Source organism: Pelodiscus sinensis, chromosome 22 (assembly GCF_049634645.1).
Source record: "Pelodiscus sinensis isolate JC-2024 chromosome 22, ASM4963464v1, whole genome shotgun sequence".
Taxonomy (NCBI): Eukaryota; Metazoa; Chordata; order Testudines; family Trionychidae; genus Pelodiscus; species Pelodiscus sinensis.
This window is the reverse complement of record NC_134732.1, coordinates 2,432,752-2,459,992: the sequence shown is the minus strand read 5'-3', so window position 1 is coordinate 2,459,992 and position 27,241 is coordinate 2,432,752. Positions and strand designations below refer to the sequence as shown.

At 59.5% G+C, this 27,241-nt stretch overlaps 2 protein-coding genes across 4 annotated transcripts; one reads left to right on the top strand and one right to left on the bottom strand.

Annotated features, from left to right (window-relative positions):
- Positions 1-73: 73 nt before the first annotated feature.
- On the bottom strand, positions 74-19,040 carry NDOR1 (NADPH dependent diflavin oxidoreductase 1). Of its 3 annotated transcripts, none has more exons than XM_075905198.1 (15): positions 18,950-19,040; positions 18,048-18,182; positions 16,002-16,079; positions 15,278-15,375; positions 14,005-14,103; positions 12,914-13,015; positions 12,166-12,372; positions 11,411-11,532; positions 10,905-11,125; positions 10,057-10,164; positions 8,926-9,040; positions 8,241-8,387; positions 7,433-7,551; positions 3,361-3,455; positions 74-324 (listed from the first exon to the last, which is right to left on the bottom strand). In XM_075905198.1, exons 2-15 carry the CDS (start codon positions 18,180-18,182, stop codon positions 180-182), a joined length of 1,791 nt encoding a protein of 596 aa, XP_075761313.1. In that variant the 5' UTR covers positions 18,950-19,040; the 3' UTR covers positions 74-179. The 3 variants fall into 3 exon arrangements, with proteins under 3 accessions (XP_075761313.1, XP_075761315.1, XP_075761314.1); XM_075905200.1 differs by lacking the exon at positions 18,950-19,040 and adding an exon at positions 17,792-17,948 and having other exon boundaries at positions 18,048-18,185; XM_075905199.1 differs by lacking the exons at positions 74-324; positions 3,361-3,455 and adding an exon at positions 5,568-6,367.
- A 42-nt stretch (positions 19,041-19,082) lies between these two features.
- Positions 19,083-19,749, top strand: TMEM203 (transmembrane protein 203). Its single transcript, XM_075905202.1, has one exon. The coding sequence runs from the start codon at positions 19,127-19,129 to the stop codon at positions 19,532-19,534; it is 408 nt and encodes a 135-aa protein (XP_075761317.1). The 5' UTR covers positions 19,083-19,126; the 3' UTR covers positions 19,535-19,749.
- The last annotated feature ends 7,492 nt before the right edge of the window (positions 19,750-27,241 follow it).

The window sequence follows — 27,241 nt, the reverse complement described above, 5'->3', positions numbered from 1 at the left end:
GGACGAAGCCAGCCCGTCCCCGGAAGGGCAAGGGGGCCAGCTGAGACCCTCGGCCTGACATGTGAGGCTGATGCAAGGAGCTGGGGGTTTATTGGATGGCCCGTCTGTGTCCGGACACTCCCGCAGAGCTGCAAGCGTTGGGCTGGGCAGGGACTGGCCAGGAGCCGGCAACCCCAGGCTCACGACCAGGTTTCCATCTGGAAGCGCTGGGCTCGCTCCAAGGCCGTGAGATACGCCTCAGCCTCTGGGGCGGACAGGCCCCCTTCTTCCTGGCACACGGCTCTCAGGGCCTCGGCCACGGCTGCCGGCATCTGCTTGGCGTTTCTGGAAGGGAGAGAGTCTCTGCTGTAACTCAACGCGCCAGCGCATCTGCCCTCCCCACTGCCTCTCAGGCCAGCGCTGCTCCCCAGGCACTGGGGCGTACCACAGAGGGGGGATACTCAGCGGAGGCATGTGGCACCAAGCAGGGGTGCCGGGGCACTAGACTCCTCAGCACGCCAGAGGCACCTGCCCGGCTGTGCCCTGCGGGAGACCTGGGCGGCTCCTCTGGACACAGCCCAAAAGAGGGGGTTCCAACAGCAGTTGGGGGGCGCCCTGACAGACGGCCACTATCTCGCTGTGCAGCTACAGGCCTGAGCCCTCCAAACCAACGATCTGGCCAGCGACAAGTCTCAAACCTCGCCCCTCGCACAGCACAAACACCAGTGTAAGGCCACGCCCCTCTGGTCACGGAGCAGCGGCCTTCGGGTGGCCCTGTGCACAGGGCGGTTTGTCCGCCTGTCTGCACCTAGTGTTTGGATTGCCATTTGGGTCACCAAGAGCCTCGCTGAAGGGATTTCGGTACGTGAGAGACCCATCGCTGCTGCGGAACGGGCAGTGGCGTGTGATACTGGTGGATCTAGGGCAGCCACAGACCTTGTGCGGAAGAGGGTCCGGAGAGCAGGTGAGCGCTGGCTTGGAGTCCACGGCTGCCCCTATAAACTCACGTGGCTTTGGTTAGGCAGCGGCACGGCGTATGGCAGGCTGCTTCCCAGCAATTTGCTGTGCACTGTTGGAGCTGAAAAGCCTCTGAGACAATCTCTGAGGCATCCCTGGAAAACTCCTAATTGGCTTGTCGTTACCGTCTGGTCAAACGTGCGTGGCAACACTGCGCGCCAAGTGAGACGGTTCCGCTGCACGGTGTTACTCACACATGTTCCACGGCTGGGCGTGGCCACACCACTTCCTCAGCCAGGTGTAAACAAGGTCAGTGGGACAGCGCCTGGAAAGTGGCCATTCGTGGGCAGAAAACTGGGCAAGGGTGAAAAATTGGCGTTTTGCAAAGAAAGCGGGGGGGGTCCCCGTCCCCACAGACTGGCACCCTGTGCCGCCAGCTGGACACACTGCGAAAAGGGAGGACAGGGCTATCCAGAGACGGGGCAGCACCCCGATGGCCTTCCTCCTCCAGGCTCTCTCTCTCTCTCTCTCTCTCTCTCTCTCTCTGTGCATCGATTCACGGCACCAGGAGCTGCCGAGACGCCGAAGAACGGCTCCCGGCCTAGGGAGTTTGGCGGGAAGGCGGCGGAGAGCCTGTCATGAGACCCTCCATGGGAGCGCTTGTTGAGGGAGGCGTCTGCTCTTTGGTTTTCTTGTAACCGCTTCTGAGGCCTCGTTTCTCGTAGCCACTTACAATCCAGTTCTTTGCAGTTAATAAGCCGGTTTTGTCTCGTCTGAAGGGGAGCGTGGGGCAAGTCCACTGGGGTAACAAGACCGGGGCATGTCCATAGTTCTAAGGCTAAAATGTCAGTCTCTGTTGGTGCTTGTCTTGTGCAGGAGCGGCTGGGCGGTGACAGGCACATTTCTGGGTTCACGCTGGGCCTGGGGACATGCCGGGCTCGCTCTGCCTGTGGCTGGCAGGCTGTAATTACACGCGCACTAAGCTGGGGTGACGTCCCTGCTGGAGGCTGTTTGTGAGCAGCGCTGACAGGAGCTGCAGCAGCAGAGCCGTGCAAAGGGCAGCCCAGCCTAGGGGGCGGGGCGGCTCAGCTGCTCACCCTGGGTACGTCTCAGCAGGGCTCCCTGCTGGCCTTGCAATGGGTGAGCATGCACCACTCGGGCACCCGCCCTGGCGCTGTCTGGCACGATCTAAAGACACAGCAGGAAGCAGGGAGTGGCCACGGCCGTGCTCAGACTCACAGCCATGGCTGGCAGGAAGGAACTGAGTCATGGCTGGAGCTACCCTGGGCTTCGGGGCTGCAAGGCAGCCCTGTCCGACGCTGGTGACTTGCAGACTCTGCGACCGAACACAGGGCACGTGCCTAGATCCACATGCCCAACCCTCTAGCCAACAGGCCTCTCCCGCGTGGGGGCCTCCTGCGGGAGCCGGGTGCCTGCTTCGGCTCCTTGGTCCGAGAGCAGCGGCCAGCTGTTCCTGGGGATGAAGGCACCTGGACATGCTCCCTGATCCGGGGGGGTTAGGCCCAATGGCCTGGCTCGTCCAGTGCGAGAGCCAAGTCCGTGTGTTTGCTGGGCACCAAGGAAGCCGTGGTGAGCACGTCCAGGGATGCAGAGGGCAGTCCCCCAGCGGGGAGATGCCTATTCTTGCTGTGGACTGGCAGGAACCATCCCTCCTGCAGTTGCCATCGGTGAGGTCAGAACTAACGCTCCTCCGCGTTACGAGGCACATCACCTGTCCAGGGGCTGGACAGACACCACGTCAGCCTTCGCTAGCCCCATTCCGCTGACGGCCCACAAGCACTTCACAATTGTCAGCAAGGCCTCGGAACTGCCTTGCGTGCGAGAGCGAATATCACCCTCATTCCATGGGCGGGGAGACAAACGTGATGGGACTTGACCAAGGCCACCCAGTGAGTCAGGAGCAGAGCCGGACATAAGCCCAGAACTTGTGGTTCCTCAGCATCTCTCTAACCACTAGACCCCACTCTCTGATTAACAGCCCCCAGCTGTGTCCCTGTCCCCCAGGCTCCCTGCCTGGCCACAAGGTGGCAGGTCCGCAGCTCCAGGCAGGCTCCCCGCACTAGCCAGGCCCTGGTGGGGGGGCACCTCGGAGCCTCAGCTTGGTCCTCGGGTAGAGCCCTGCACATCCAGAGCCCCGCAGCCCCGGGAGCAGAGAGCTGCAGGGAATTTTTGCAGCTCGGCTGCAGAAGCACATTCCTGCGGCTGCGCTCGGGGCGCTTTGCAGGTGGCTGTCCAAAGCTTGGCCAGTGACCAGGCTGGCGGGTAAACCTGGCCGTGGCGCAAGGCAGCGCATGGAGAACGGCCCGGAGCTGGAGCCCGGCTGCCCCAGGGTCTAACGGCGCGAGGCAGGCTCCGACGCCCAGCGGTGCCAGGCAGAGCCGCCCGCCCAGGGCTGATACTCACCCCGCCAGGTAGACGTGAGCGTTCCCACGGCTCAGCAGGTCCCACACCAGGCCTTTGTTCTCCCGAATTCGGTGCTGCACATAAATCTTCTCCTCCTGCAGGGAAACACACACCCATGGCAGAGTCTTCCTGAGCAGCCTGGCTCCCACGTCTAGCAGCCAGCAGAGACACCAGACACTGGGGGGGGGGGGGGGGAGGGGAGCAGGGCTGTGCCTGAGTTATTCCCAACCATGCCCCGTGCACAGCAGAGGGCACCAGCCCAGCCACTCTGTCGGCTCCATAGCGAAGCCCCTATGGTCTCCGCAGGCCCGCGGGTGGCTGAGGCCCAGAAGGGGCACCCCACTGGGCAATGGGGTAGCAGAGGGGTCGCACACGGAGCTGGGCCGCTGCAGTAACTGGCTTCCTTCCAGGGCACTGATCCTGTCTCTGCTCCGCCCCCGCAGGCAGCTCCTGGCACCAGCTGGGTCGGAGACGCTCCAAGGAGCAGGGGACCTAGACGCACCCCCCCTCCCCCACCAGGAACGCACCCTGCCCCCCAACTCACAAACTGAACCCAAGTCAACACTGGGATGCAAATGGCAAAAGGGCTAATGTGATGCGGGGGAGGGGGTGTTAACAGGAATGCTGGGTGCCAGACACAGCCGGGAATGGTCCCCTCCCCTTTAGCTCTGGCGAGGCCCCTGCGGGAGCACAGGGTCCAACGACCCGTTTAGGAAGGACGTGGGCAAACTGCAGCGATTCCCGGGGAGAGCAACAAAGAGGATCTGAGGTTCAGAAAACCTGCCCGGTGCGGAAAGGTTGAGCAAACTGGGCACCTTTCGTCTTGAGAAAGGGGCAACCCGGTCACACGCCGGGATCAGTCGTTGGCCGGGGCCCCGGCGGCGGGACACGAGCAACGGGCTGCACCTGCAGCAGGGGAGGGGGAGGAAACCCTGTGCGCCAGCAGGGGAGTTACGCTCTGGAACAGGCCTCCTAGCGCTGCGGGGTCCCCGGCATTGGAACGTTCCAAAGCAAGCGGGGCAAGCGCCGGTCAGGGATGGGCCAGGCTCACTTGGTCTCCCCAGAGCAGGGCTGGCCCCACGGGCTTCGCAAGCTTCCCTCCAGCCCTGCCTTTCCAGCATTCTGGGTACACATCATCCAGGGGTCACAGGGAGTTCCAACGTGAATCCTTCCAAGGGGCTGTCAGAGCCTTGAGACTTTGGTCCATGCCCCCTTCCAGGCCGCCGACAGAGGCGCTTACAGAGCTACTCGCTCGGGCTCGGAAGGGACAGGAATCATTTACTAGCCCTTTCTCAATGCTCGACAATGCAGCCTTACCGCAGCCAGACCCTAGACACACCAGGGCAGAGGCCTGACCGAAGCAGGCCCGTGGAATCTGGTACGATATGGGACCTGAGGACAGGAAGATCTCCCACAGGCGGGCTCCTCTGAGCTACATCTGGAGACCTGGAGCACACTGTTGCCACGGGAAATGTCCCAAAACAACATGTGATGCTGTGACCAGCTGAACAGCAGCTACGTCCAGTCTTCCCAGGCGGGAGGCCAGGGGGTACTCGCAGGCGCACAGCTCTGTGGGTCAGACTCTGGCCACAAAGGTCACTAGTGTGGCAGCCATGGCCAGTCAATGCTCAATGTCCGCATCAGTCACATTCATTGGTGACGAGCTGTCAGTGACCCTGCCGCCAGGTGACTCACAGCTCAAGCGGCTCTCCCACTCTGGGAGCAGGGGCCAGATCCTGCTCAGCTCGGGACAGGGCACTCAGAGGGTGTCTAAACTACATGGCTCTGTCCATGGAGCCATGTAGATGAGGCTGATCGGCAGAGGGAAATGAAGCTGCGATTTAAATAATCGCGGCTTCATTTAAATTTAAATGGCTGCCCAGCTCTGCCGATCAGCTGATGATCAGCTGTTTGTCGGCAGATCGGGGCAGTCTGGACGCGCCGCGGTCGACAGGTATGCCTCATGAAACCAGGTTTACCTGCGCCGGTCGACAAAGGCTTCCTCGTCGATTGCGGTGCGTCCAGACTGCCCCGATCTGCCAACAAACAGCTGATCATTAGCTGATCGGCAGAGCGGGGCAGCCATTTAAATTTAAATGAAGCCACGATTATTTAAATCGCAGCTTCATTTCCCTTTGCCGATCAGCCTCATCTACATGGCTCCCTCGACCGAGCCATGTAGTTTAGACACACCCAGAGGCGTTAACAGGCATGGACCGTGGATCCGCAGAGCCTTTGGGCAAGCTGTTCCTTTAGGCCACGTTTCCTTGGAAACGGAGTCAAATAATGGTGTCTCTGCTATTCTCTGCACATCGCATGTACGGTGCTCTCCCTCCTAGGCCTCCCCAGGGCTTGTACCCTGGACTTCTCCTCCCCGTTCCAGACAGAGCGAGAGAGGAGAGTTTGAATCACCCCTCGTCGCCACCCAACGGGGCTCGAGAGCGTCTGACCAGAGAGGAGCATCCAGGCCAGCCCAGAATGGTTGCCATAGTAATGAGCCCAGAGCAGAGGCACTATAAAGGGACGTCAAAGCGCCCCAAGGGGTTACAATTCCCCTGGGTCTCCAGAAAGATTCTGACCTGGCCCCTCCTGGGAGATCAAGAAAAACGCTCAGGAACAAAGGGCAAAGTCCTGCTGCGTGACAGGAAAACCCAGGCCAGCAGCGAAAAGCCTGAGCTGACTGAAGAGGGGTCATCCTGGCTGGCCCTGGGGATGTGGCTCCCCTGGGTTACTGCGAGATGGGGAGGAGGCAGACAGCACGTGAGCGACACGTACGGATGAAACTGGTCGTCTCGGCCCTCTCCTTCTGGCGCCTATGGGAGCAGAGTGGGGCGCGGGGTCAGCGTTCTGCACTTCGGGGGCAGTGGGTCCACCTGTTGCTCTTGTGCCCCGTTAAGCAGAGGCATTCGCGAGTCTGGACATGCGCCCTGCTTTTCATCCGAGGCTGGAGGGGTTTAAGAGACCAACGCCAGAGCAAGAAAGGGAAGAACTGGGCCAGCGAAGCGAGCTGGAAACAAGAAGAACCATTCGCACCTTATTCGGCAGACAGCTGGTTTCAGAATCGTTTGGGGCTGGAGCCACCCTTGAGGGCAAAGAGTCAGCTCACGACAAAAGCTGGTTTTCTGGACAAGCACAACCCCCTACACCAGCAAAGGGAGACAGGTAGGAGAAATGGTGCCGGCCGCTTTACAGTGGCCAGCTGATGGGGAACTGCCAGGCAAGGGAAGGTTTGCCTGGCTGGCTGGCGCTGGGGTTTTCATGGTGCTTCCAGATGAGATCCGAGTGGAGAAAAGCAGGCCTGGAGGCACCAGAACGAGGTGGCCTGGTGTGTTGGGCAAGGCGTGCAGGAGTCGCAGCCCGGCAGCCTGGGCCTCCAGGGGAGCTGCAGGGTTGTTTGCAAAGGTCTGACACTTGCTTCAGCCTCCCCCCGAGCTCTCCCCTCCCGAGGGGGAGGTGCTGCGCGGAGCCAGCCGGCTGGACGCGGCGACAGAGCTGGGCGTGGGGGCTGCCAGGCTCCGTCCACACAGGGCTACCGGTTTCTGTTTGCTCAGTTGGCTATTACCATGGCAACCTCCGACCCCCAGAGGGCTGTGGACTCTTATCTACCACGCGTTGCTCTCCCACCGCCGGTGAACGCACATCTGGGCGGGGTTCCCACTCGCACGAGCACCCTTGGTTAGAGCCTCCTGCTTCTGCAGGCCCACCCCGACGGCCCATCAGTGCATCCCGCGGCCTGGCCGCCCTACGCCCCTGGGGTGCCCTGCTCACGCGGCATGGGCAGCCCCACAGACGCTACCCGTCGGCTCAGAGCACAGCAGGACCAAGCTGCGGATGCGGTGCCATTACCCCACCTGGCCTCTAGGTGGCTCTCCAGCCCCATGGGCTCCAGTGCAGGTGGCCAGCAGGAGACGGGGACACCTCCCCCCCATCCCCACTGGCCTGGGCAGGGCGCTGGGGGCTCGGCTGCCTGCCCAGAGGGGCTTTGCCAACCGGAGGCCTCCCTGCCGCTTTCCAGGAGCTGGTGGCCCCCTCCCAGGAAGCGGGCCCGGCTGCTCCTTGCGCCATCACTCACCTGGTCCCTGGAGAAGGCAGTGAAGAGAGTCAGGTGCCCGCTGCTCACCAGCGCCTGCCACTCCGCCGCGCAGTAAAAGTCCTTCGCTTTCTGGCGGCAGCCAAAAAATAAACAGCTCCCTGCAGAGCAACCGAAGGGCACGTTGGCGCCTCCCCAGGACTCCCCCAGCAGACAGGAGCCAGCCCCCCACGGGGGGACGGGGAGGGCTTGGCAGGCGCCAGCCACGAGGGCACTGGGCCCAGCCCTGCGATGCCCCCGAGGCCCTGTGGGCAACCGCCCAGGCCTGGCCCTGGCCCGCGTGAACAGTCCACTGTTGCCAGCGAGAAGCTTGCTGGGACTCCCGGGGCTGCCGCCGGGCCACAGGCAGGGCTGACCACGCCCTGCTGTGCCCGATCCCGGCCTCGCTCTGGGCCCCAGCACACCGGACAACCAACCAGGACAACCAACCAACGCCAGGGCCCCTGCCCCTCCCCCAACCCGAGGGCCATGCACCAGGCATTTCCCCAGCCTCCAGGGTTTGGCCCCCACAACTTGAAGGGACATCCAAACTGCCCCTCCCTGGCAGACCACAAGCCGCAATCTGAGGGGCCCATGGGACCCACATATTGGAGCTGCCTCACAGGGCCAGGCGCCCCCACCCTGCTCCAGAAATGCCCACCACTGTCCCCAGGCCACCGTCCACCAGCGGCGGAGGCCCCAGGCCCCAAGAGCGGTTTACTCTGGTCTTCTTGTGCCTGGATCCCCCCTTCCCACGGGCACGCCCCTCGGCAGCAAGGAGGGGGCCTGGAGTCCCGGGCGAGCGCCTCACCTTTCCTGCCCAGGGCAACGCGCTCTTGTACAGCTGCTCTGAAGGGCGCCACGCCCGTGCCAGGGCCAATCATGATGACCGGGGTGTCTGGCTCAGCAGGGAACTTCATCCCTCCCTTCTTCACCCAGAGAGGCACCCGGACGTCCCCTGCAGAGGGAACGGGCACCCCCAGTCATGCCTCGACCCCGGCAGGCCCCTGCCTGGCAGGGCACTGCTCTGGGGGCAGCTCAGCTTTGTGCCACTCCCCTTGCTTTGGGGGAAACACAGAGAGCGCCAGGCCACGGAGCAGAGACGCACTCGGCACCTGCACGTCAGGGGCCCGGGGAACCATCCAGGAGGGCGCGCTCAGGGCCTGTGTGCGGGGGGGAGACGGACTCAATGCGAACCCCCCCGTTCTTCCGTCTCTTGCTGACATCCACGGCACCAAATCTTCATGGTTCTGCCAGGTACCGGAGCGAAGCCCAGAGACCACGGCAGGGCCAGCTCCCTGCCCTGTGGGGGGAAGGGTGGAGCTGGCAGCATTTACCACCGGGGGAGCAGCGCGGGAAGGCCCGGCTGCCCTGACTAAGGGATTGATTCCTGCTCTCCCCTCTCCTCCCCGGAGATCCCGTCACCAAGCAGCCGGGGCGGCCGAGGAGCAGTGGAGCAGCTGGCGCGCTGCCTCCGACCCCGAGGGACCCGGTACCTTGGCGTGGGCTGAGGGATGCCAGCCAGGTAGAGCAGAGGCCGCGGCGGGGTTTGCAGAGGCGTGTCCTGTACTGCACCACAGCCAGGAGGATCTGGATTCGGTTGGGGAGAGCCTGGGGGCAGAGAGGTGCCCCGTGACGCAGCGTCCCGAGCCAGAGCAGCCTGGGTGCTGGGCTGAGCCCGGAGCCAGCCAGGCCCGCCCTGCAAACCGCATGGAAGGTACCACTCTGCAGAGGGCAGCGGTGGCTCCCCGCGTACCGGGCCCAGCCGGGCTCAGCTAACGGGGCAGGAGATGGGACGCCGGAGCGGCGGGCGCTCTGCTTTGCAGGGCAGGGCCATGGTCTGACTGGGGGGCAGTTCCCGGGCCCTCCCCACCCCATCGGCCTTCCTAGCCTGATGCTGCCATGCTGGCAGCAGGACAGGGAATCCCACCCTGCAAAGCTCTGCTGCGACAGCCAGGAGTGGCCCCTCCCTGCAGGCGGGCGTCCTGGCAGAGGCCCCCGGAACGCCGCTCGGACGAGGCGGGCCAGCCCCAAAGGCGGAAGGGAGAACCCTGCCGGGAACTGGGTGTCTCCCCGCCCCCGCTCACCCACAGGACAGTCTACCAGCGGCCTGGCCTGACCCACGCTGGCAAAACAGCCGCCTGGTCACAGCCCTCCCCGGAGCACAGCACGGACCCACGGGGCACACCAGCCCGGGCAGCCCTCACCCGCAGGTCGGCAACACAGCAGGGCCCGGCCCTCCTGCTGCTTCAGCTCAAAGCGCCTGCGATGCCCAGGGCCACGCAAGTGAGGGAACGGGAACGGCCGGGGCTGGTGGCTGGAGCCCCCCCAGCAGGGGCCACTGAACAGTTTCCACAGCCCGGGCACTGGAGGGGCCTTGGGACCAGCTGACACTTTTAACTCGCTACCCGGCCCCATCACAGCCGTGGGTCCTGGCCTGCCGGTCCCTCAGCGGCCTGGGCTGCTCGGGCCCAGCGTGGCTGGTACCACCGGAGCTCACTGGCCAGCCTCACGCACCGCGGCTAACCGTTTAACATCCCTACGGGGGCCCTGAGCGAAGAGCCGTCTGGGCGCCTGGCCTGGCCCCGGCGCCTCCGTGGGAGCACAGGAAGGCTGGCGCTCCTTACCAGCATGGAGGAGGCGATGGAGAAGGCCCGGGGCTGGATCCGGGGGATGAGGTCCAGCAGGTAGTCAAGCGGAACAGCACACGTGGTGTGAGGGAAGTCACAGAGCACCTGAGAACAGCACAGAGATGGGAGGGAGGGGGCAGGCCCAGGGAGAGACACTCCCGGGCTTGGCAGACGCAGCCCGTCACTCACGCCCACGCTGCTCCCTCTCCCGAAGGAGCTCCCTGGGGCTGCTGGCCACGCTGCCTCAGCCAGCAAGGAAGATCCTTTTCTTGCCCTCCCTCCCCCGCATTAAAATTCCACCGGGAAAAAAATCTGACGGGAACAGTGAGGTCACAAATAAAAGCCGAGTCCGGGGCTGGGCCAGCCAAGGGGCCCTGGTCCGTGAGCGTTTCCAGCCCGCGCAGGACGCTGCAGGGCTTCTGGCCCCGGGCCTGCCCCGGCCAGCAGGAGGGGAAGGGCTGCGGCTCGCTGCGAAAGAGCCCTCGCCCTGCAGGGGGGCAGGGTGTCCGCGCCAGAGAGGAGCAGGGCCGGAGGGCTGAGAACCATGCCCGGCCTAACCAGCCAGCGCCCTGGGACAGCCCTCAACCCTCGTATGCAGTCCTGCCCCTGCCCCCGCCCCCCGGAGCACCACGCACCCCACCGTGGCCCCAAGCCAGGGCTCTGCTGCTGGCTGTTACCGTGCCGGGGCTCACTCGGCCGCGAGGGCCGCCCATCCCGCCCCCGCGGAGAAATCTCTCTGCCTTGCGCCGGCTCCATTGGCCCGGCTTGGGGGAGACGGCCAGGCCACGCAGCGTGGCGCCCTACAGACAGGCGACCCCCGCGGCGGGCTCCTCCGGCCGCCCTACCTCCAGGGTGGTCCTGCGGGGCCGGTGGCAGTAGCTGTAGAGCTCCTCCTGGCCCTGCGCCGAGCTGAACTCCTGCAGCTTCTCCCGCTCCAGCTCATCCGGGGAGAACCAGGACAAGAGCTCGAAGAAGGAGCGGCGGGGGACGCAGGAAATGTCCAGGTAGCAGGCGACCAGGTGCTGGATGGTGCAGGGCTGCGGCAGGTGGGCAGGCAGGGGGGTTCCTGCAGGGGAAGGCAGGAGGCCAAGGGAGCTCGTGAGGCTGCCACGGACCCAAGGAAGGGGCCAGAAGCCTGGAGGCCGCCGGCGAGACGCTGCTGGTCAAGCCCCACGCGCCAGGGACTCAGAGCCCTGAGCATTTAAACCCCAGCGCATCGTGCCCCTCCCCGCTCTGCCCAGAGCTGCCCAGCTGACCCTCCCCGGCCCTGCTGCACCTCCCTGCCCCGCCCAGGGCAGCCTGGTGCCGAAGAGCTGCCGACGGCAGGGGAGCGCCGGGGCTGGGGCCGTACCGGGCTCAGAGGGCTGCAGCACGAAGCATCGGTCTGGCTCTAGGCGCAGGAGCTGGCAGAACTGCTGCACGTCCTCCGGGGCGTTCTGGGGCTGGATCATCACCACGTCTCCCGCGCTGAACCTGCGGGGCGCACGCACGCCAGCTGAGCCCGGCCAACAGCAGCGGCAGGACGTCTGGACGGGGGCTGGTCCCCCCCGCTGCCCCGTGCACGGACTCACTCTGCCGACCTGGCTGCTTCCTGTCTCCGCCACTGCGCTCCCCGACGGACCAATCCCCATCAGCGCCCCGGGCCCAGCGCAGCTCTCGGCCAAATACAGCCCAGCCGGCCACAAGCTCCGCCCAGCAGGGGCCAAGCAGCTGGAGCCCATGAACCCCAACATCCTTGCAGCACCCCACAGAGGGGTGGCCAGGGACAGGAGATGGCCCACGTGGCCTGGCCTGGGGGCACGCTCAGCGGGACCAGCTCCCCGCCCCTGCCTCGCGCTGCCTGGGCCATCGCTCGAAGGGCTGCACAGTGGCAGCGACCCAGAGCAGTGGGGCCGGCGAAGAGCCTGACAGCGGGACGAGGGGTGCAGCAAGCCGGACGCTGACGGCCTGGCAGGGACCGATCAGCCCGCGGACCGCAGCTCTGGCCAGCCACAGAGCCTTGGAGCAGCGATCCCGCAGGGACTGGCTGAGGTCCCGGGGTCTCTGCCCCAGTGGCCCCCGTTCCAGGCGGACCCTCGGAAGCCCGGGGGTCTCGGGGTGACTCACTCGATCCCAGAGCCTGTGACATCAAACTCAATGAGCCGGACGTCCTGGAAGTGCGATTCCGCGGTGACCCGCAGGTTGGACACCAGCTGGGCAGCAAAGGGGTGCAGCTGGGAGGGGGCCTGCCCGGCGGCCTCCTGCCGCGGCTGCTTCCCAGCCCGGTCCCTGGAGCGCTCATCCAGAAAGTGCAGAGTGAACCTGGGGGGTAAGCTGCAGGGGAGAGCAAAGCGACAGTCAGCTCCACCACACGGCCCCTCGGGGCGAAGGGGGTTCACGCCTGTCACCCCCACAGCCCGAAGCACGGCCTGGGGCCCCTCTGCCGGCTGCTCCCCAACTCACGGGGCCCCCGATGTGCCTCAAAGCGCCGAGGTGCCGCAGGTGGCTCCGTAGCAGGAGCACAGGCTGAGGGGCCCGTCTGCAACCCCCCGTTAAGGCTGAAATAGGGCCGGAGGCATTCACAGCTAGTTGGGGGGGGGGGCTCCGTTCCTTAACACTCTGCCCTGCGGTTGGTGCTCTGAGCCGCTCCCATGCGCCTGACACTTCCTGTTCTACTGTGTGCCTCGCGGTGTAGCCTGGCTCTTTCCCCAGGGTGCGTCTGGGGCTCTGGCAACCTCGGGCAGCAGCCCCTAGCAAACGGGCAGGGCAGAGACCTGGGAAAGCAGCACTCCAAGGCAGCCCGTGCAGCTGACCTGCTCTCCCGGCCAGCGCGGCTGGAAGGCAGCAGACCGTCTGCCCCCCCTGTGGTACTCACAGGACGTCGGGGCCGATAATGCCAAGGCCAGAAGGCAGAGGGTACAGGGGCAGGATCCTTCCCCACAAGTCCAGTAGCCAGGGATCAACCACCGCGTCTGGCCTGCAGAAGGTAAATACGCACAGCGGCCGGGGCTGTATCACTGAGCTGGGCGGCTGCTGGGACCCCGCGACCCCCCCACTCCTCCTGCAGTGCTGCACTGGGCGGTCGGGCGCGGGGGGGCCACAGCAGGTGGCACTGAGGGATCTTGGATGCTCCTCCCATCAGGGCCACTTCTCCCAGCATGGAGGGCGGATTGCCAGGCCGGGCCCTCCGCAGTCCCACGGGGGGCAGCAGTAGGCAGAGGTGACCAGACAGATGCGGGAGAGGTAGGCGCTGACCAGCCTGCCGCTGTGGGGAGACCAGCCTGCCGCTCCGTAGGCGCTGACCAGCCTGCCGCTCTACGGAGCCCTCAACCCAGGCTCTGCATTCAGAGCCAAGGGCAGGGGCCTGCCCCGAGCTCCCACTGCAATGACAGCAGCACGTCCACGGCCCGTGGGCTGCCCCACGAGTCAGGGCGCTCCGGGCAGCACAGCCGGCCCAGCTGGAACGCCGGGGTGAGATCCGACGTCTGCGTGAAGTGGGGTTCAAACGTGGCACCAGGGCAGAGCACCCACCCTGCTGGACGTGTGGCCACGTGACACAACCACAGGCCTGGCTGGGATACGGGGCAGTCTCCACAGGCCTGGAAGAGCTGGTGGGGCTGCAGGTCAGGAACGGGGAACATGGGCGGGGCAGGGGAGACCCGGGGCAGAAGGGCAGAGCCGGGAGGGGAACAGGGAGCCAGGCTGGGCACGGGGCTCTGCGGGAAAGCCCTGAGGTGCGTGTGGCGAGGGGGGGATACAGCTGCTGCACTGTGGGACGGACCCAGGCCGGGAACAGCTCGTCAGAATTCAGGGCAGGAGCGGAGCCGGCGCTGGGCATGACACAGCTGGGGAATCAGAGCAGGCCACCCTGCCGTCCGGGCCACGCGGGCGGGCAGCCTCACAGCCCTGCTTCTAGCCAGAGGCCCACGGCCCTCCAGCAGCCCCTCCCCCATGCCGAGCACTTACCCCAAGTCGTGCTGGTCGTCTCCCAAGGCCACTGGCAGGAGGGGGCTGGCCCCGAGCTGCAGCAGCCGCTTGTGCAGCTTCTTTGCCACAAAATTAAACCTGGGCCACGAAGAACCAGAGACACGGAGGCAGTTGGAGGGGCCTGTCCCACGGGGAGCGCGCGGGCCAGGAGCTCGCGGTCCTGGCTGCTCTGCTCCACGTGCACATTTCTGTGCTGCTGCCCAGCCGATATGACTGCCTGGCTCCCTCAGCTGCAGGACGCACGCAGCTCCAGAGGGCTGAGGTCCCCGTGGCCCTACTAGGCCCCAGGGAGGGGCTGGCTAGGTCGCTAGGATCTTTTTAACAACAATAGAAAAGAATCTTCCACCTTCCCGTCAGCCGCTGAATGCACAGCAAAGCTGCCCCTGCCCACACAGCTCCTCCCCCACAGCTACCCTGCCTGCGCGGAGGGCCGGGACCGTCCTGAGGGGATGCAGGGCCCCGGGGTAACGTCCCCAGCGGAGCCAAGCACAGGCCCAGGGCACCCCCAACTTGGCACAAGCTCCACCCCTGGTCTATCCCCTCCCTACCCCCCCCGAAGCAATGTGGGCTGGGAGATTACGGGGGGCCTGGCACAGTGGCAACCGGGGCACTCTGCTCCCACCACCGCTGAGAAGCCGAGCGCAGCGAGCCAGGAGGCGGCGGCAGGGCTGAGTGGAGCAGGCTGCCAGGCCAGGTAATCCCATGTGTCCCATCCATAGGACAGCTGAGGGGGCCCCCATGGGGCTCCCAAAAGCGTGGGGCCTGGTACGGCTGCCCCGAACCGTCCTACAGACAGGATGGCTCTGCCCAGGGCCTACAGACACTCCTTGCAGGAGAGAGCCGCGGGGCTGCTGCTGGGTAAGAGGGGACGCACAGCACAGCTCGGGCTGCTGCCTGCAGGCACGCCACGTGCCCAACCCCCAGCATGCTGCCCTCTCTCTGCAGGCGTGCCGCTAGGACGGCCCCAGCACGGGCTGCCCTCTCCGTGGGCGCACCGCGGGGCCAACCCGTGGAACAGGCTGCCCTCCGCTGGGGGTGCTGCTCAGCCATCTCACCCAACAAAGCGTGCAAAATGACAGTGACTTTTATAAGATGATTTTAAACCATCGCTGGTCGAGTTCCACCCCGGCTCTCTGAGCACAGTTCTCGGGGCTGGGAGCGGAACCGCCAACAGCTGCAGGAACCTGCAGGCCCGGATGGCACCTCGGCAGCCGTGCATGACACAGCAGGGGACCGGGGAAAAGCCACTCACTTGGGATAGGAGGAGTCTCCGAGGCCCAGCACGGCACAGTCCATCTGGCAAAGGGAGGTGGGTGGCAGGTTCTTTCGGAAGATAAACCGCCAGAAATTCTACAAGCAAACACAGTCAGAACCGCCGGGCTCCAAGGTCCCTCCCCACCCCCCAACCCTCAGACTGCTCTGCCCCAAGGGCCCAGTCTGGGGTCTGTTTCAGGGGGCGATCGGCTCAGCTGAGCCCTTGGAGATGCAGAATACAATTCCTCTGGTTTATTCAGCAAGCTGAAGCCAGGAAGCAAGCAAGTGTCGGCCTTCCCTGGTGCCAGTCGGCAGGGAGCCCTCGGCAAGCACAAGGCCCTGCCTTGCCATGGCAGTGGGACAAACCGCAAGCTGCTGCAATCGCGCCACCTTCCACATTTGCCCCTAGGCCTGCCAAAGAAAGGCTGTGAGGGGGCTCTGGTCACATGGGGACCCCAGGGCACATCCGCAGCTCTGAGCACAGGGCTGGGGGGCATCTGTAGCCCCATGATCCCCCTCTCTGGCTCCCTTTCTGGTCCCTGTAATGCCTCCTCCGCGCCCTACACATCCCCACCCTTCCCCAGATTGCTGCAGGCAGGTGCCACCTGCTGCCGCCTGCGTGTCTAGGAACAATCGGTTCTCAGGAAACAGTCACAGGAGTCAAACCAGGAGTAGAAACTATCAACAAAAAGGACAGGGATGTGGAAAATGGCACGTCCTACCTTCATGTTGTCAGGCGGGTCCCCTTGGCCTGTGGTTGCACACACAAACACCACCAACGGCTCGTGGATCAGCTGTGCCTGCATCACAACAAGCATGGACACACACCATCAGGGCCAACAACCTTCAACATCCACTGGTAAAGCCTCCCCACACAGCCTCCCCCACCTGCACAGCCAGCCCCAGTATCACTCCCTTCACAGCCCCAGCTGCAGACACTGCTGCCCCCCACAACGGCACACAGCCCATCCCCACACCACAGCCCCAACACACTGCCCTCGCACACCACAGCCCCCCACATAGCCACAGCCCCACACCCCCCTCACCCACACAACCAAACCCACACGCTGCCCGCAAGAGGACACGGCACAGCCCCTCACCCCACAGCATGCCCCCACCCTCCAGCCACAGCAGTACAACACATACACTCCCTACCCCCGCACGCATGCTGCTACCCCCAGCCCAGACACCCTTCCCATGCACACACAGCCCTGGCTGTTTGGCCACAGTAATGCGCATGTCGCCGCTACATGCCGGTGCAGGTCACAACCCCGGCACGCTGTGCAGGGCGTGGATGCTCACTGCCGTTCACCTAGAGAAAGCAGCGTGAGGGCCTTCTCCTCCAGAGAGCTGGGGCAGAAAGCCAGTTCCACCAGCCCTTCCCCTAGCAGCTCAAGGGGCACCCTGCACAGCTCTCCAGCAAGGGACCCCTGCGGGTAGCTGACGAGGAATGCCCCTAGCTTGGAAAGGTGCGTGTGGCGGTGCCACACTGAACTCTCTCCATCCAGCTACAGCACAGCCTCACGCATCCAACTGTCCTGGTGACCGCGAGGGGATTTATAACAGAGCAACAGATCAGACCAGCCCTCCCAGCAATGGTAATTAACAGGAGTGGGATCAGCAACCAGCAGAGAGCAGGATGGCACGCATGGCCCAGAGCCCAGACAGAGGGTATGATTAACAACACTGATAATGATTCACAGTAATAGCAACAAACAAAACTTGAGGAAATAAGTACAGAGGCCTGGGGTTCTCTGCCTCCCCCGTATCTCCTAGGCCCCAATGGGCCATTGGGCAGTAACGCTTTTCTCCTGCGTGACCTGCACTGACCAGTCTAGTGTCTCCAGCCGTCCAACAAATCTGCTGCCAGCACTGCCCAAACCCTTCGTGCAGCCACAGAGCACAGGTGCCAGCAGGGAGGCATTCTGGGACAGACAGGCAAGTGGGCACAGAATGGGTCGTCTCGTCAGCAGGATCTGGGGTTTACATCTGTACAGCCCTGACCTCAGAAGGGCCTGGCCCACTTTGTCAGAGCATCTCATCCCCCACCCCCACGCAGCACTGACAACTAGGGCTGTCAAGCGATTAAAAAAATAATCACGATTAATTGTGCTGTTATAAGACTCTAGCTGACCCCGGACTCCCCCTTTGAAACATGACAGCAGCATTTCAAAGGGGCAGCGTGCATGGAGCTTGGGGTCAGCTAGAGACTCCAGCTGACCCCAGCTCCACTTTGTGCTGCCCCTTTGAAACGTGGTGGCAGAGTTTCAAAGGGGCAGCATTGCAGAAACGTCTGTGATTAACTCACATTAAAAAAATTAACACATTAATTCTGCCCTTCATTAATTGACAGCCCTACTGACAACAGGTGTTAGCAAGACCCATTTGTGTTTTGTGGGAACGATGCAAGTGCCTTGTTTTATCTGATTCTGGCCACAGAAACCCCAGCTCTCATTTCTGCAGGACATGCTCATGCTCTTTGTCTTATAGAAAATGGCTCTACTGAACTCACCGGGACACCAGTTTGCTTGAACGCAGCTAAAAGCATGTTTTACTCCTTCCCTGGTTCTCAGTCTTTTACAGCAGACTACAGCAGGCGTGCCAGGTAGGTGACTCTGAGGGACAGCATGCAAGCCAGGGCCCAGGTGCAGGGTGCCATCCAGCACACCCTGGAAGGAACTCAGTGGGGAGGGATCAATACAGAATCTGCACAGAGCTCTTCTCTGCCTCAACATCCATTTTACCCCCTTCCCCCGCCCCCCACTCACCACAGGGTAACTGTCCAGGGCCTCCACCCTGCAGTGAAAGTGGCGCCGCTTGGCTTCCCTGCCAATTCTCTCGGCCGTATCCTGAGCTGTTCCCGTCTGGCTGCCAAAGAGAACGAGGAGCTTCCGTTCCGCCATCTGGAGGAGGCAAAACTAATCAATAAAGCACAGAGGAGCTGCAGCTCCCGGTCACCTGCCCCACTGCACCCTGCCTGCCCCCCAGGGCCTCACCTGCCCCACTGGGCCCCGCCTGCCCCACTGCACCCTGCCTGCCCCCCAGGGCCTCACCTGCCCCACTGCACCCTGCCTGCCCCCCAGGGCCTCACCTGCCCCACTGCACCCTGCCTGCCCCCCAGGGCCTCACCTGCCCCACTGGGCCCCGCCTGCCCCCCGGGGCCTCACCTGCCCCACTGGGCCCCGCCTGCCCCCCGGGGCCTCACCTGCCCCACTGCACCCTGCCTGCCCCCCAGGGCCTCACCTGCCCCACTGGGCCCCGCCTGCCCCACTGCACCCTGCCTGCCCCCCAGGGCCTCACCTGCCCCACTGCACCCTGCCTGCCCCCCAGGGCCTCACCTGCCCCACTGCAACCTGCCTGCCCCCCAGGGCCTCACCTGCCCCACTGGGCCCCGCCTGCCCCCCAGGGCCTCACCTGCCCCACTGCACCCTGCCTGCCCCCCAGGGCCTCACCTGCCCCACTGGGCCCCGCCTGCCCCCCAGGGCCTCACCTGCCCCACTGCAACCTGCCTGCCCCCCAGGGCCTCACCTGCCCCACTGCAACCTGCCTGCCCCCCAGGGCCTCACCTGCCCCACTGCACCCTGCCTGCCCCCCCAGGGCCTCACCTGCCCCACTGCAACCTGCCTGCCCCCCCCGGGGCCACACCAGGATGCGCCCCCCCCCCCGTCACCTGCTCTGCTGGGCTCCACCTCCCCCGTTCACCTGCGCTGCCGGGTCCCCTCTAGGCCCCGCCCCCCGCGCGCCCCCTAGCCCCGGCCGCCCGCCCGGCCTACCTGTGCGGCCGTCCGCGCGCTCCTTCCGCTTCCGGTGACGGCATCCGCGCGCGCCGGGCCGGGCCGGGTCCGCCATGCTGTTCTCGCTGCGGGAGCTGGTGCAGTGGCTGGGCTTCGCCACCTTCGAGCTGCTGCTGCAGGCGGGGGCGCTCGCGCTCTTCTCGCTGCTGCTCGTGCTGAAGCTGGACGGGGTCGCCGCGCTCTCCTGGTGGGGGGTCTTCGGGCCCTTCTTCGCCGCCGACGGGCTCAGCACCTACTTCACCGCCATCGTGTCCGTGCGCCTCTTCCAGGACGGCGAGAAGCGCCTGGCGGTGCTGCGCCTCTTCTGGGTCCTCACCCTGCTCAGCCTCAAGTTCGTCTTCGAGATGCTGCTGTGCCAGAAGCTGGTGGAGCAGACCCCCGAGCTGTGGTACGGGCTCATCATGTCGCCCGTCTTCATCCTGCTCCAGCTCCTCATGATCCGCGCCTGCCGCGTCAACTGAGCCCCCGCAGGGGGACGCGCGCTCGGCCGCCTCGTGTCGGGCCACTCCCGGGGGCGCGTTGGGACTTCGTGACAGTATGACGTACTCTGGGCCCCACGGGGAGACGCGGGCCGCGTCGTTCCGCTGAGGCGCCTGGGTCTTCGTGGGGAAGTGCCGTGACGTGCGCGCATCGCCTGCTCGTGTCCGTTGTTTTGTAATAAAAACGTATCCGATGATATTTAGTCCTTCGTTCTTAAGAAAGCCAGCGCTTGTAACTGTTGCTTGGGGCATGTGAGCTCGCTATGCCTTGACTGAGAAATTTGGACCTGAACAAAAAATAAGTGACTACCCAGTAAGGATGTAAAAATCTCCTTTAATTAGTTAACCGGTCAAATGTTAACGGGTTAAATGGGGTTGGGTGTGCTGGAGAGGCCCCCATGCCACAGGCAGAAGCTGCTCTAGCCCATTTGCTTCCGGACCTGGACTGGGAGTTGGCAGCCTTGCCCATAGTACAGAAGTGGCAAATGAGGGGTAGAGGGGAAATAATCTGAGATTTTCTCACTAGCCAGAGAGAGTTTCATGGGCCTGAACTAGGTGAAAAGCCCTGCATTGAACTAGGTAAATCCATTGGCAATGAGAAAATAACATTTACTTCTGTTTTCTCCCTTTAAACTGAGTTAATGGTGACACAACTGGTTAAACTCTTCCATCTCTAGTTAGTAAACTGATAAACATCGGTTAAACGCCTGGCCACTGCTAGGAACCTGCAGGACCAGCAGAGGCAGCAGCCACCACGAAGCATTTAATCGTGTAACCAATTTAATTTCAATTGGTTCCACAGTTTTCTCTTTTTTAAATGTTTATATCCCTACTACTAACCAAGCAGAGGCAGCAAATTCTGGCAGATATTGCGGGGAGGGGTATGTCCCCACATGTTGCCTCTGACTTTGGGGAGGTCTCAGGGTTTCGGCCACAAGGGCACATCGGCCAGGGCTCAGGCCTTCAGTAGGAGTGGGGCATCAGCCCTGAGCCCCAGCAAACACACCCTGGCTCTTGAAGATTGTTGTATGCAGCTTGGAGGGTCAGTAAGTTTGGACATTCCTGTATGATAGTAAGGATGTAACATGTAACTCTGATAGTGGCACTAATGCTGCTTCTGCTCTGCTGCCTAGGGGTATGTCTACGCTTGCACTCTAGTTCAAACTAGGGTGCAAGTGTAGACATACCCTAAGAGTGTGGGAAGTAGAGTGACCTGTGAGGCAGCCGCTCCGAGAAGAGTGCAAGTGCAACATGTACTGGACACAGCCAGTGAAAATGTTCTGAGTTACTGCATTGGGGAAATCTGCCACCAGGAATGGGACCCACTTGCACAAACTTCTTGACCAACCGCCATTACCATTACTAATTGCTCTGTAGCACCCCAGTGGATGTCCCACTAGTGCCCCTCCAACGCTCTAGTGCGCACCCTTGCTGTTGTCCCCTACGATGGATTGTACCCTTGTGTTCACACCCAGCTGTACTAGTATTTGTACAAGATACGCTTTGTGGGATATCAGTTGCAAACGCATAACTTGCTGATCAGAAATACCATGGCAAAGTGCATACAGTAGCATTGTGTGCACTTCAGTCATGATTCCATATTCTTAAGTGTATTTTCCAGATAGGTCTGCGGAGTGGTTAATCCAGTTTCTTGAAGGCAAGCTCCAGCCAGATGTCAACATAGCTAAGGGGCCAGTACCTACTAAGTGGCCATTCTTTGGCAAAGAAGGGGGACAGGCCCAGGGACAGAGATCTGCATTTTTGCAAAGAAACAGCACAGTCTCTGCCTTCCGGCAGACTCTGTGAGTCTCCTGGTTCTCGGGTGGAAATACCTGAGAGGGACAAAAAAACTATAAAAACACCCGAAGCAACCTTTCCATCTCACATTGTCCACTTTGTTCTCTGCACCTGAGATGACAAAGGAAGCAGCTGTTGGCCTCAGGGTGAGGGGTCCTGACTGAAAGAATTTGCTCAGTAAGACTACTGAAAGTGTGTGGTGAGAATCTTTGCTTGAATCCAATACTTTAATTTAAACACTAAAAAGAGTTTTAATCTTAATTTTTGTAACCATTTCTAACTTCTGAGCCATGTTACTTGTACTCAATTAAAATCTGTCTCGATAGTTAATAAACTTTTTATTGTTTGATCTAATCCAGTGGGTTTAGGTTCAAGAGTCTGGGTAACCTTGATAACAAGCCAGTGTATATTATTCCCTTAAAAGAGTAAGGCTGCGTCTAGACTGGCATGTTTTTCCGCAAATGCTTTTAACGGAAATGTTTTTGAAGTAGGAATAAGAGATCCTCCGGAAAAGGGCTTTATTCCGGAGGATCGCGCCAGTCTAGATGCTTTTTTCCGGCTTTTCCCCAAGCCGGAAAAAAAGCGGCAGACATGTTTATTTAAATCCCGTGGGGAATATTTAAATCCCCCGCGGATTTCCCTATTCCAAAGTGAGAAATTAGCATGCCTCTTCCGGAGAAGGGGCCAGTCTAGATATAGCCTATTTGTATTGTCCAGGAAAGGGCTAAGCAATAGAAGACACACATTTCTGGGGGGAAACCTGGGACTGGGGAGTGTGTTGGGGTCTCCCTACATTATCACCAAGGCTGGTGAGAGCCAGAATGTGACTGGCTGGCTGCTACTACACAGACACAGGGCCATGACTGACCAGCATGCTGGCAAGCTGTTTGGGAGCGTTCCCGGTTGGGAGCTACAACAGCAAGGCATTGCAAATCACCCAGGTTACAGGCAGGAGTGACACAACCCCGCCACGCCCACTGGTCAGGGTTCTACACATACAAGGTATGTCATGCACCAACACTGTCACACTGGTGTGTGCTAGAGATATAAATCCTGTTAATTGTTTAACTGGTTAACCAATTAAAAGGGGGCGGGCTTGAGCACCCCTGCTTGTGGAGGGCGGGGAGTTGCTCCAGCCCCCACTGGTTAACTAACCAATAAGCCTCACTCTTTAAGGGTGAGGCTTATTGGCTAGCCAGTTAATCATTCACATCCTTAATGTGTGCCCTTCCATTGTCCCTCTGTTTTCACACCTGTGTGCATGTCCTGCCTCTGCACCCTGCTATCACAGAACAGAGTCCTTGGCTCAGTGCTGCTCTGCAATCTTTGATACTAGATTCTGGCTGTAAGGAATTCAGAGTAGGGATGTAAAATCCCTTTTAATTAAACAGGGCTGGAGTGGCCCTGTCTGCAACATTCTGGCTGGGCTGGTGTGCCCCTGTCTGTGGGGGATCTCATGGGGCTGGAGCAGACTTCTCTCCATGGCGGGTGGGGGCAGCTCCAGCCCCTTCAGGTTACCCATAAACATCTCTAATTCAGAGGGACCTCTTGGTGGTGTTAGGGCTCTGGCTCCCATGGAACATGCATGGAATTTGATGGCTGGATGATTTTGCTAAAGCATAAGAACGGCCGTACTGGGTCAGACCAAAGGTCCATCTAGCCCAGTATCCTGTCTGCCGACAGTGGCCAGCACCAGGTGCCCCAGAGAGAGTGGACCGAAGACAATGATCAAGCGATTTGTCTCCTGCCATCCCTCTCCAGCCTCTGACAAACAGAGGCCAAGGACACCATTTCTATCCCCTGGCTAATAGCCTTTTATGGACCTAACCTCCAGGAAATTATCTAGCTTCTCTTTAAACTCTGTTATAGTCCTAGCCTTCACAGCCTCCTCTGGCAAGGAGTTCCACAGGTTGACTACACACTGTGTGAAGAAGAACTTTCTTTTATTAGTTTTAAACCTGCTACCCATTAACTTCATTGGTGTCCTCTAGTTCTTCTATTAGAGAACTAATAAATAACTTTTCTTTATCAGCCCTCTCCACACCACTCATGATTTTATATACCTCTATTATATCCCCCCTCAGTCTCCTCTTTTCTAAACTGAAAAGCCCAGTCACTTTAACCTCTCCTCATATGGGACCTGTTCCAAACCCCTAATCATTTTAGTTGCCCTTTTCTGAACCCTTTCCAAGGCCAAAATATCTTTTTTGCGATGAGGAGACCACATCTGTACACAGTATTCAAGATGTGGGCGTACCATAGTTTTATACAGGGGCGGTAAGATATTCTGGGTCTTATTTTCTATCCCTTTCTTAGCAGAAGCTAAGAGTGTCCCGAGGGCGTCTGTGGCTTGCTATCATACTAAACACACCATTCTGAACGCAAACTGGTGAGCGCATGTGACTCTGCGCAGTGGTCGCAGTAAGCCTTCATTCTGCAACTAGAGATTGTTAGCCCTCGCTTCAATGATTCCTACAAGCACCTAGCCAGTTTCTGGCAGCAGGTTATTTTGGGAAAGTGAAAGTATTTGCAAACCACCTTCATGCCACATGTCATTTGAGCTTTGTAGTGCCAGGATGTGGCTAGTCTAATGCTCTTTTGCATGTGTAGAGCAGCATACTATCCTGTGATCCAAACAAGCCCTAACTCCTCCTGCTTTGCAAAATCTTCTGGGCAGCAGAGTGTAATTGGCTGGTGCTCAAGACCCAGTGACAGGATCAAGGGCCTCCTGCAGGACACAAAGGGTTGTTTTTCCACCTTTCCTGTATGAGGAAGTGAAACTGCTCTTGTTTAAGCAGTGGGCTGCACCTGGGAGTGGCTCATGAAGCAGGACAGCAGGTGAAGAAGTCAAGGCAGGTACCTGCACAAAGATCACTTACATAATTTCATGCGGACACGTGCGATCTGTCCCACTGCAACTTCTCATGTATGGACAGGGTTTCAGACTCATCGCTAAGTAAAACTCCAGCTATCTGCGCTTATCTGATGCATGGCCAAATGATTACGTGAACTCTTGGTTATCCAAAGAAAGTTGGTGTCAAAGGCCTTTACTGGTATGGGCATGGCAAAGGCTGGTGCTGAATGTCCTTCTGCTGCGTGAGGAGCAAGTTCCCACCCGAAGAATCAAAAACATGTTTCTCGTTTTCCTTCTTGTGTCACATCACTTCTCAGCAGCACTTCTTTGCTGGCCCAGGGCACAGTGAGACCTGGCCTTCCTCCCCACCACTGCTCTTCAGCTCCCACGGGATTATGGAAACTGCATCCGCTGCTGGAAACATACAGGTGCCTCCACAGGCTTAGCACCAGGAGACTCACCAGGGAGATAAGGCCTGCGTTAGAGTGACACTTTTTGACAGCCCTCACTTTTTGACAGCTTGAGCAATAATAATAATAATAACGATAATAATTCCAAACATCAAAATTGTATCTTTTCCCTGTTCCAGTTTTCAGTGCATCTACCACATAGTATACAGTGCATCCTAGAGAGCTAGCCTGCCTGCTTGCCTAAATATTCTTTATGGTTTATGTTTATTATTGTAATAGGTTTATATTAAAGCAGCTTGGCTGTAATGCAAGGGACATACAGATCATATCCTGTATGCTGAGCGAAGACAGAGCTAGCAGATCTATCCCTGGGACCTTTCACCTAGATAGCAAAGGCAATATGCATATATTCGGGTCCTTTCACCGATATAAAGCAACCTTCAATGGCATTGGGGCTTCTAAAAATACCCTCAGACTTAACAGGGACAGCACAACTTGGAGAAAAAAAACCAACAACCACTTAAGACCAAACCGAATAATCGGGTAGGACAAAACTAATAAATGTGATACATAACCCCAACAGGGGCCATGGGAACGAATTGACGTATATGATAAGTTGAGATCAATGGTACACTGAGCTATCGGAAAAAGCCACTTCTCCATTAGTAAGAGGAGGAAACACAAATATGGAGAAAGGAAAACATCCCCTACTGAATATGCATCGAACACAACCACCCCAGTGTAACAGATGATACAAGTGGCATCCCACCCTAGGGGCAGTCGGAAAAGGAGATGTAGCCCTTGCAAGGTGCCACTGATGAGGAGGAGGAAGGCAAGGTTGTTCTAGAAGGGATGGTGCGAGCATATGGAAATACAGATGTACATTTCCTACCTGCCTTGCCAAGTCAGGGTGTGTGTGACTGCGCTAAGCGTTTTTATAAACTAGATTTGTAAATATACAAGAGTTGCTATTGTGTGAATGTTGCAATTGTGCACAAGGGGGTTCCCACCCATACTATTTAAATAGCAGGTCTGATCCTGGGACAAGGCTCTGACCACCCTCAGAGTGGTAACTGGCAATTCACTGACAATCTACATAATGAATACACAATCTAAAGACTGGGCAACAGCTTCGGTTGTGTCTTCCCAGAGCAATACCCTCTCAAGCACCTTCCCCCCATTTACACCCACTGTGCTAAGCAGTGATACTGCAGAAAATGGGACTGACTGTGTAATCCCACTTATAGAGGGACACAGCTTTACGGCATTATTTACAGGGGAGCTCAGCAAGTGTCCCATGGCCACTGCTACCTGGGAGACAGCCTGGGTTCTACTCCCTTCTCAGCTGTGCCCTGGGCTGGTGTGGTGCTGACCAACCCTCTACAATGTCTTCATCTTTTGAGAATTGTTTCCCCTTCAGTTTAGGAATGAAGCACCTTGGTGAGCTGCTGGGTGCCTGGGAAGTCTGTAGCTGGGGTTATTAGTTAGTGGGCGTGAAGTTCTTTAAAGATAAAATTCACTACTCAGGTGCTAAGTATTCTTCTTCAAGGGCTACTGGTTGGCTTCTTTTCACTAACAAGTACTAAGTACAACCAAGCCAGTTAGGGCTTCTCTAGGCACAAAGTTAATCCTAGTTAGCTATTATGCTTTAAATCCACAGTCTACCTTAATTGGAATGAACTTTCAGGCATAGACAAGCCTTCTGAGTGAGTGTTTGTGGGGTCACAATTGTCACAGTGCACAGGCTCGTTTTCTCTCATCTGAAATGTACCTTTGTACTGGGGACTAATACCTAACCCTTTCTATTTCCTTAGAAGATAAGGCTATTCAACGAATGACCTTTTCCCGCAATACAACCTACCTCCTTATGAAATCTGTTCTAATTAATAAGGACCATTATGACTCTTGAGCCAAGTCGGTCCTAGAGCAGCGGCTCTCAATCTTTCCAGACTACTGTCCTTCTTCCAGGAGGCTGATTCCTCTTGTGTACCCTCAAGTTTAATCTCACTCAAAAACTTGACAGAAATCAGACATAAGAATACAAGTGTCAGAGCCACACTACGGCTGCCAAATTGCTTGTTTTCTTGGTTTTATTATCATTATAAAAATCACCTGGAACATAAATACTGTACTTACATTTCAGTGTCTAGCACTAAGAGCAGTATAAACAAGTCCTGTCTATGAAATTTGTGTGTGACCCGCCTTGGCTTGGGATTACCCTGCAGTGGTTGTAAAGCAGGCCACATGCTAGTGGAGTGGCTACACCCCAAAGGCGCAGGACCTGGCCCTAGACACTAAGGGTGTCTCTAGACTACAAGGTTTTGTCGACAAAAGTGGACTTTTGTCGACAAAACTATACCTGCATCCACACTGCCTTTGAGTAATGTTGACATATGTAAACCTCATTCTACAAGGAATAACACCTTTTGTTGACAGAGTTCTGTCGATAGAAGGCATTATTGCATCTACACTGTCTTTTGTGTCCACACTGTTATGTCGACAAAGCGGCTTGCTTTGTCGACAGAACTGGATGTCATCTAGACGCTCTTTGTCGACAGAAGAATACCCTGTAGTCTAGACATACCCTAATGGTCAGAAAAACTCTTGCAGCCTCAGTTGTTAAAGTAA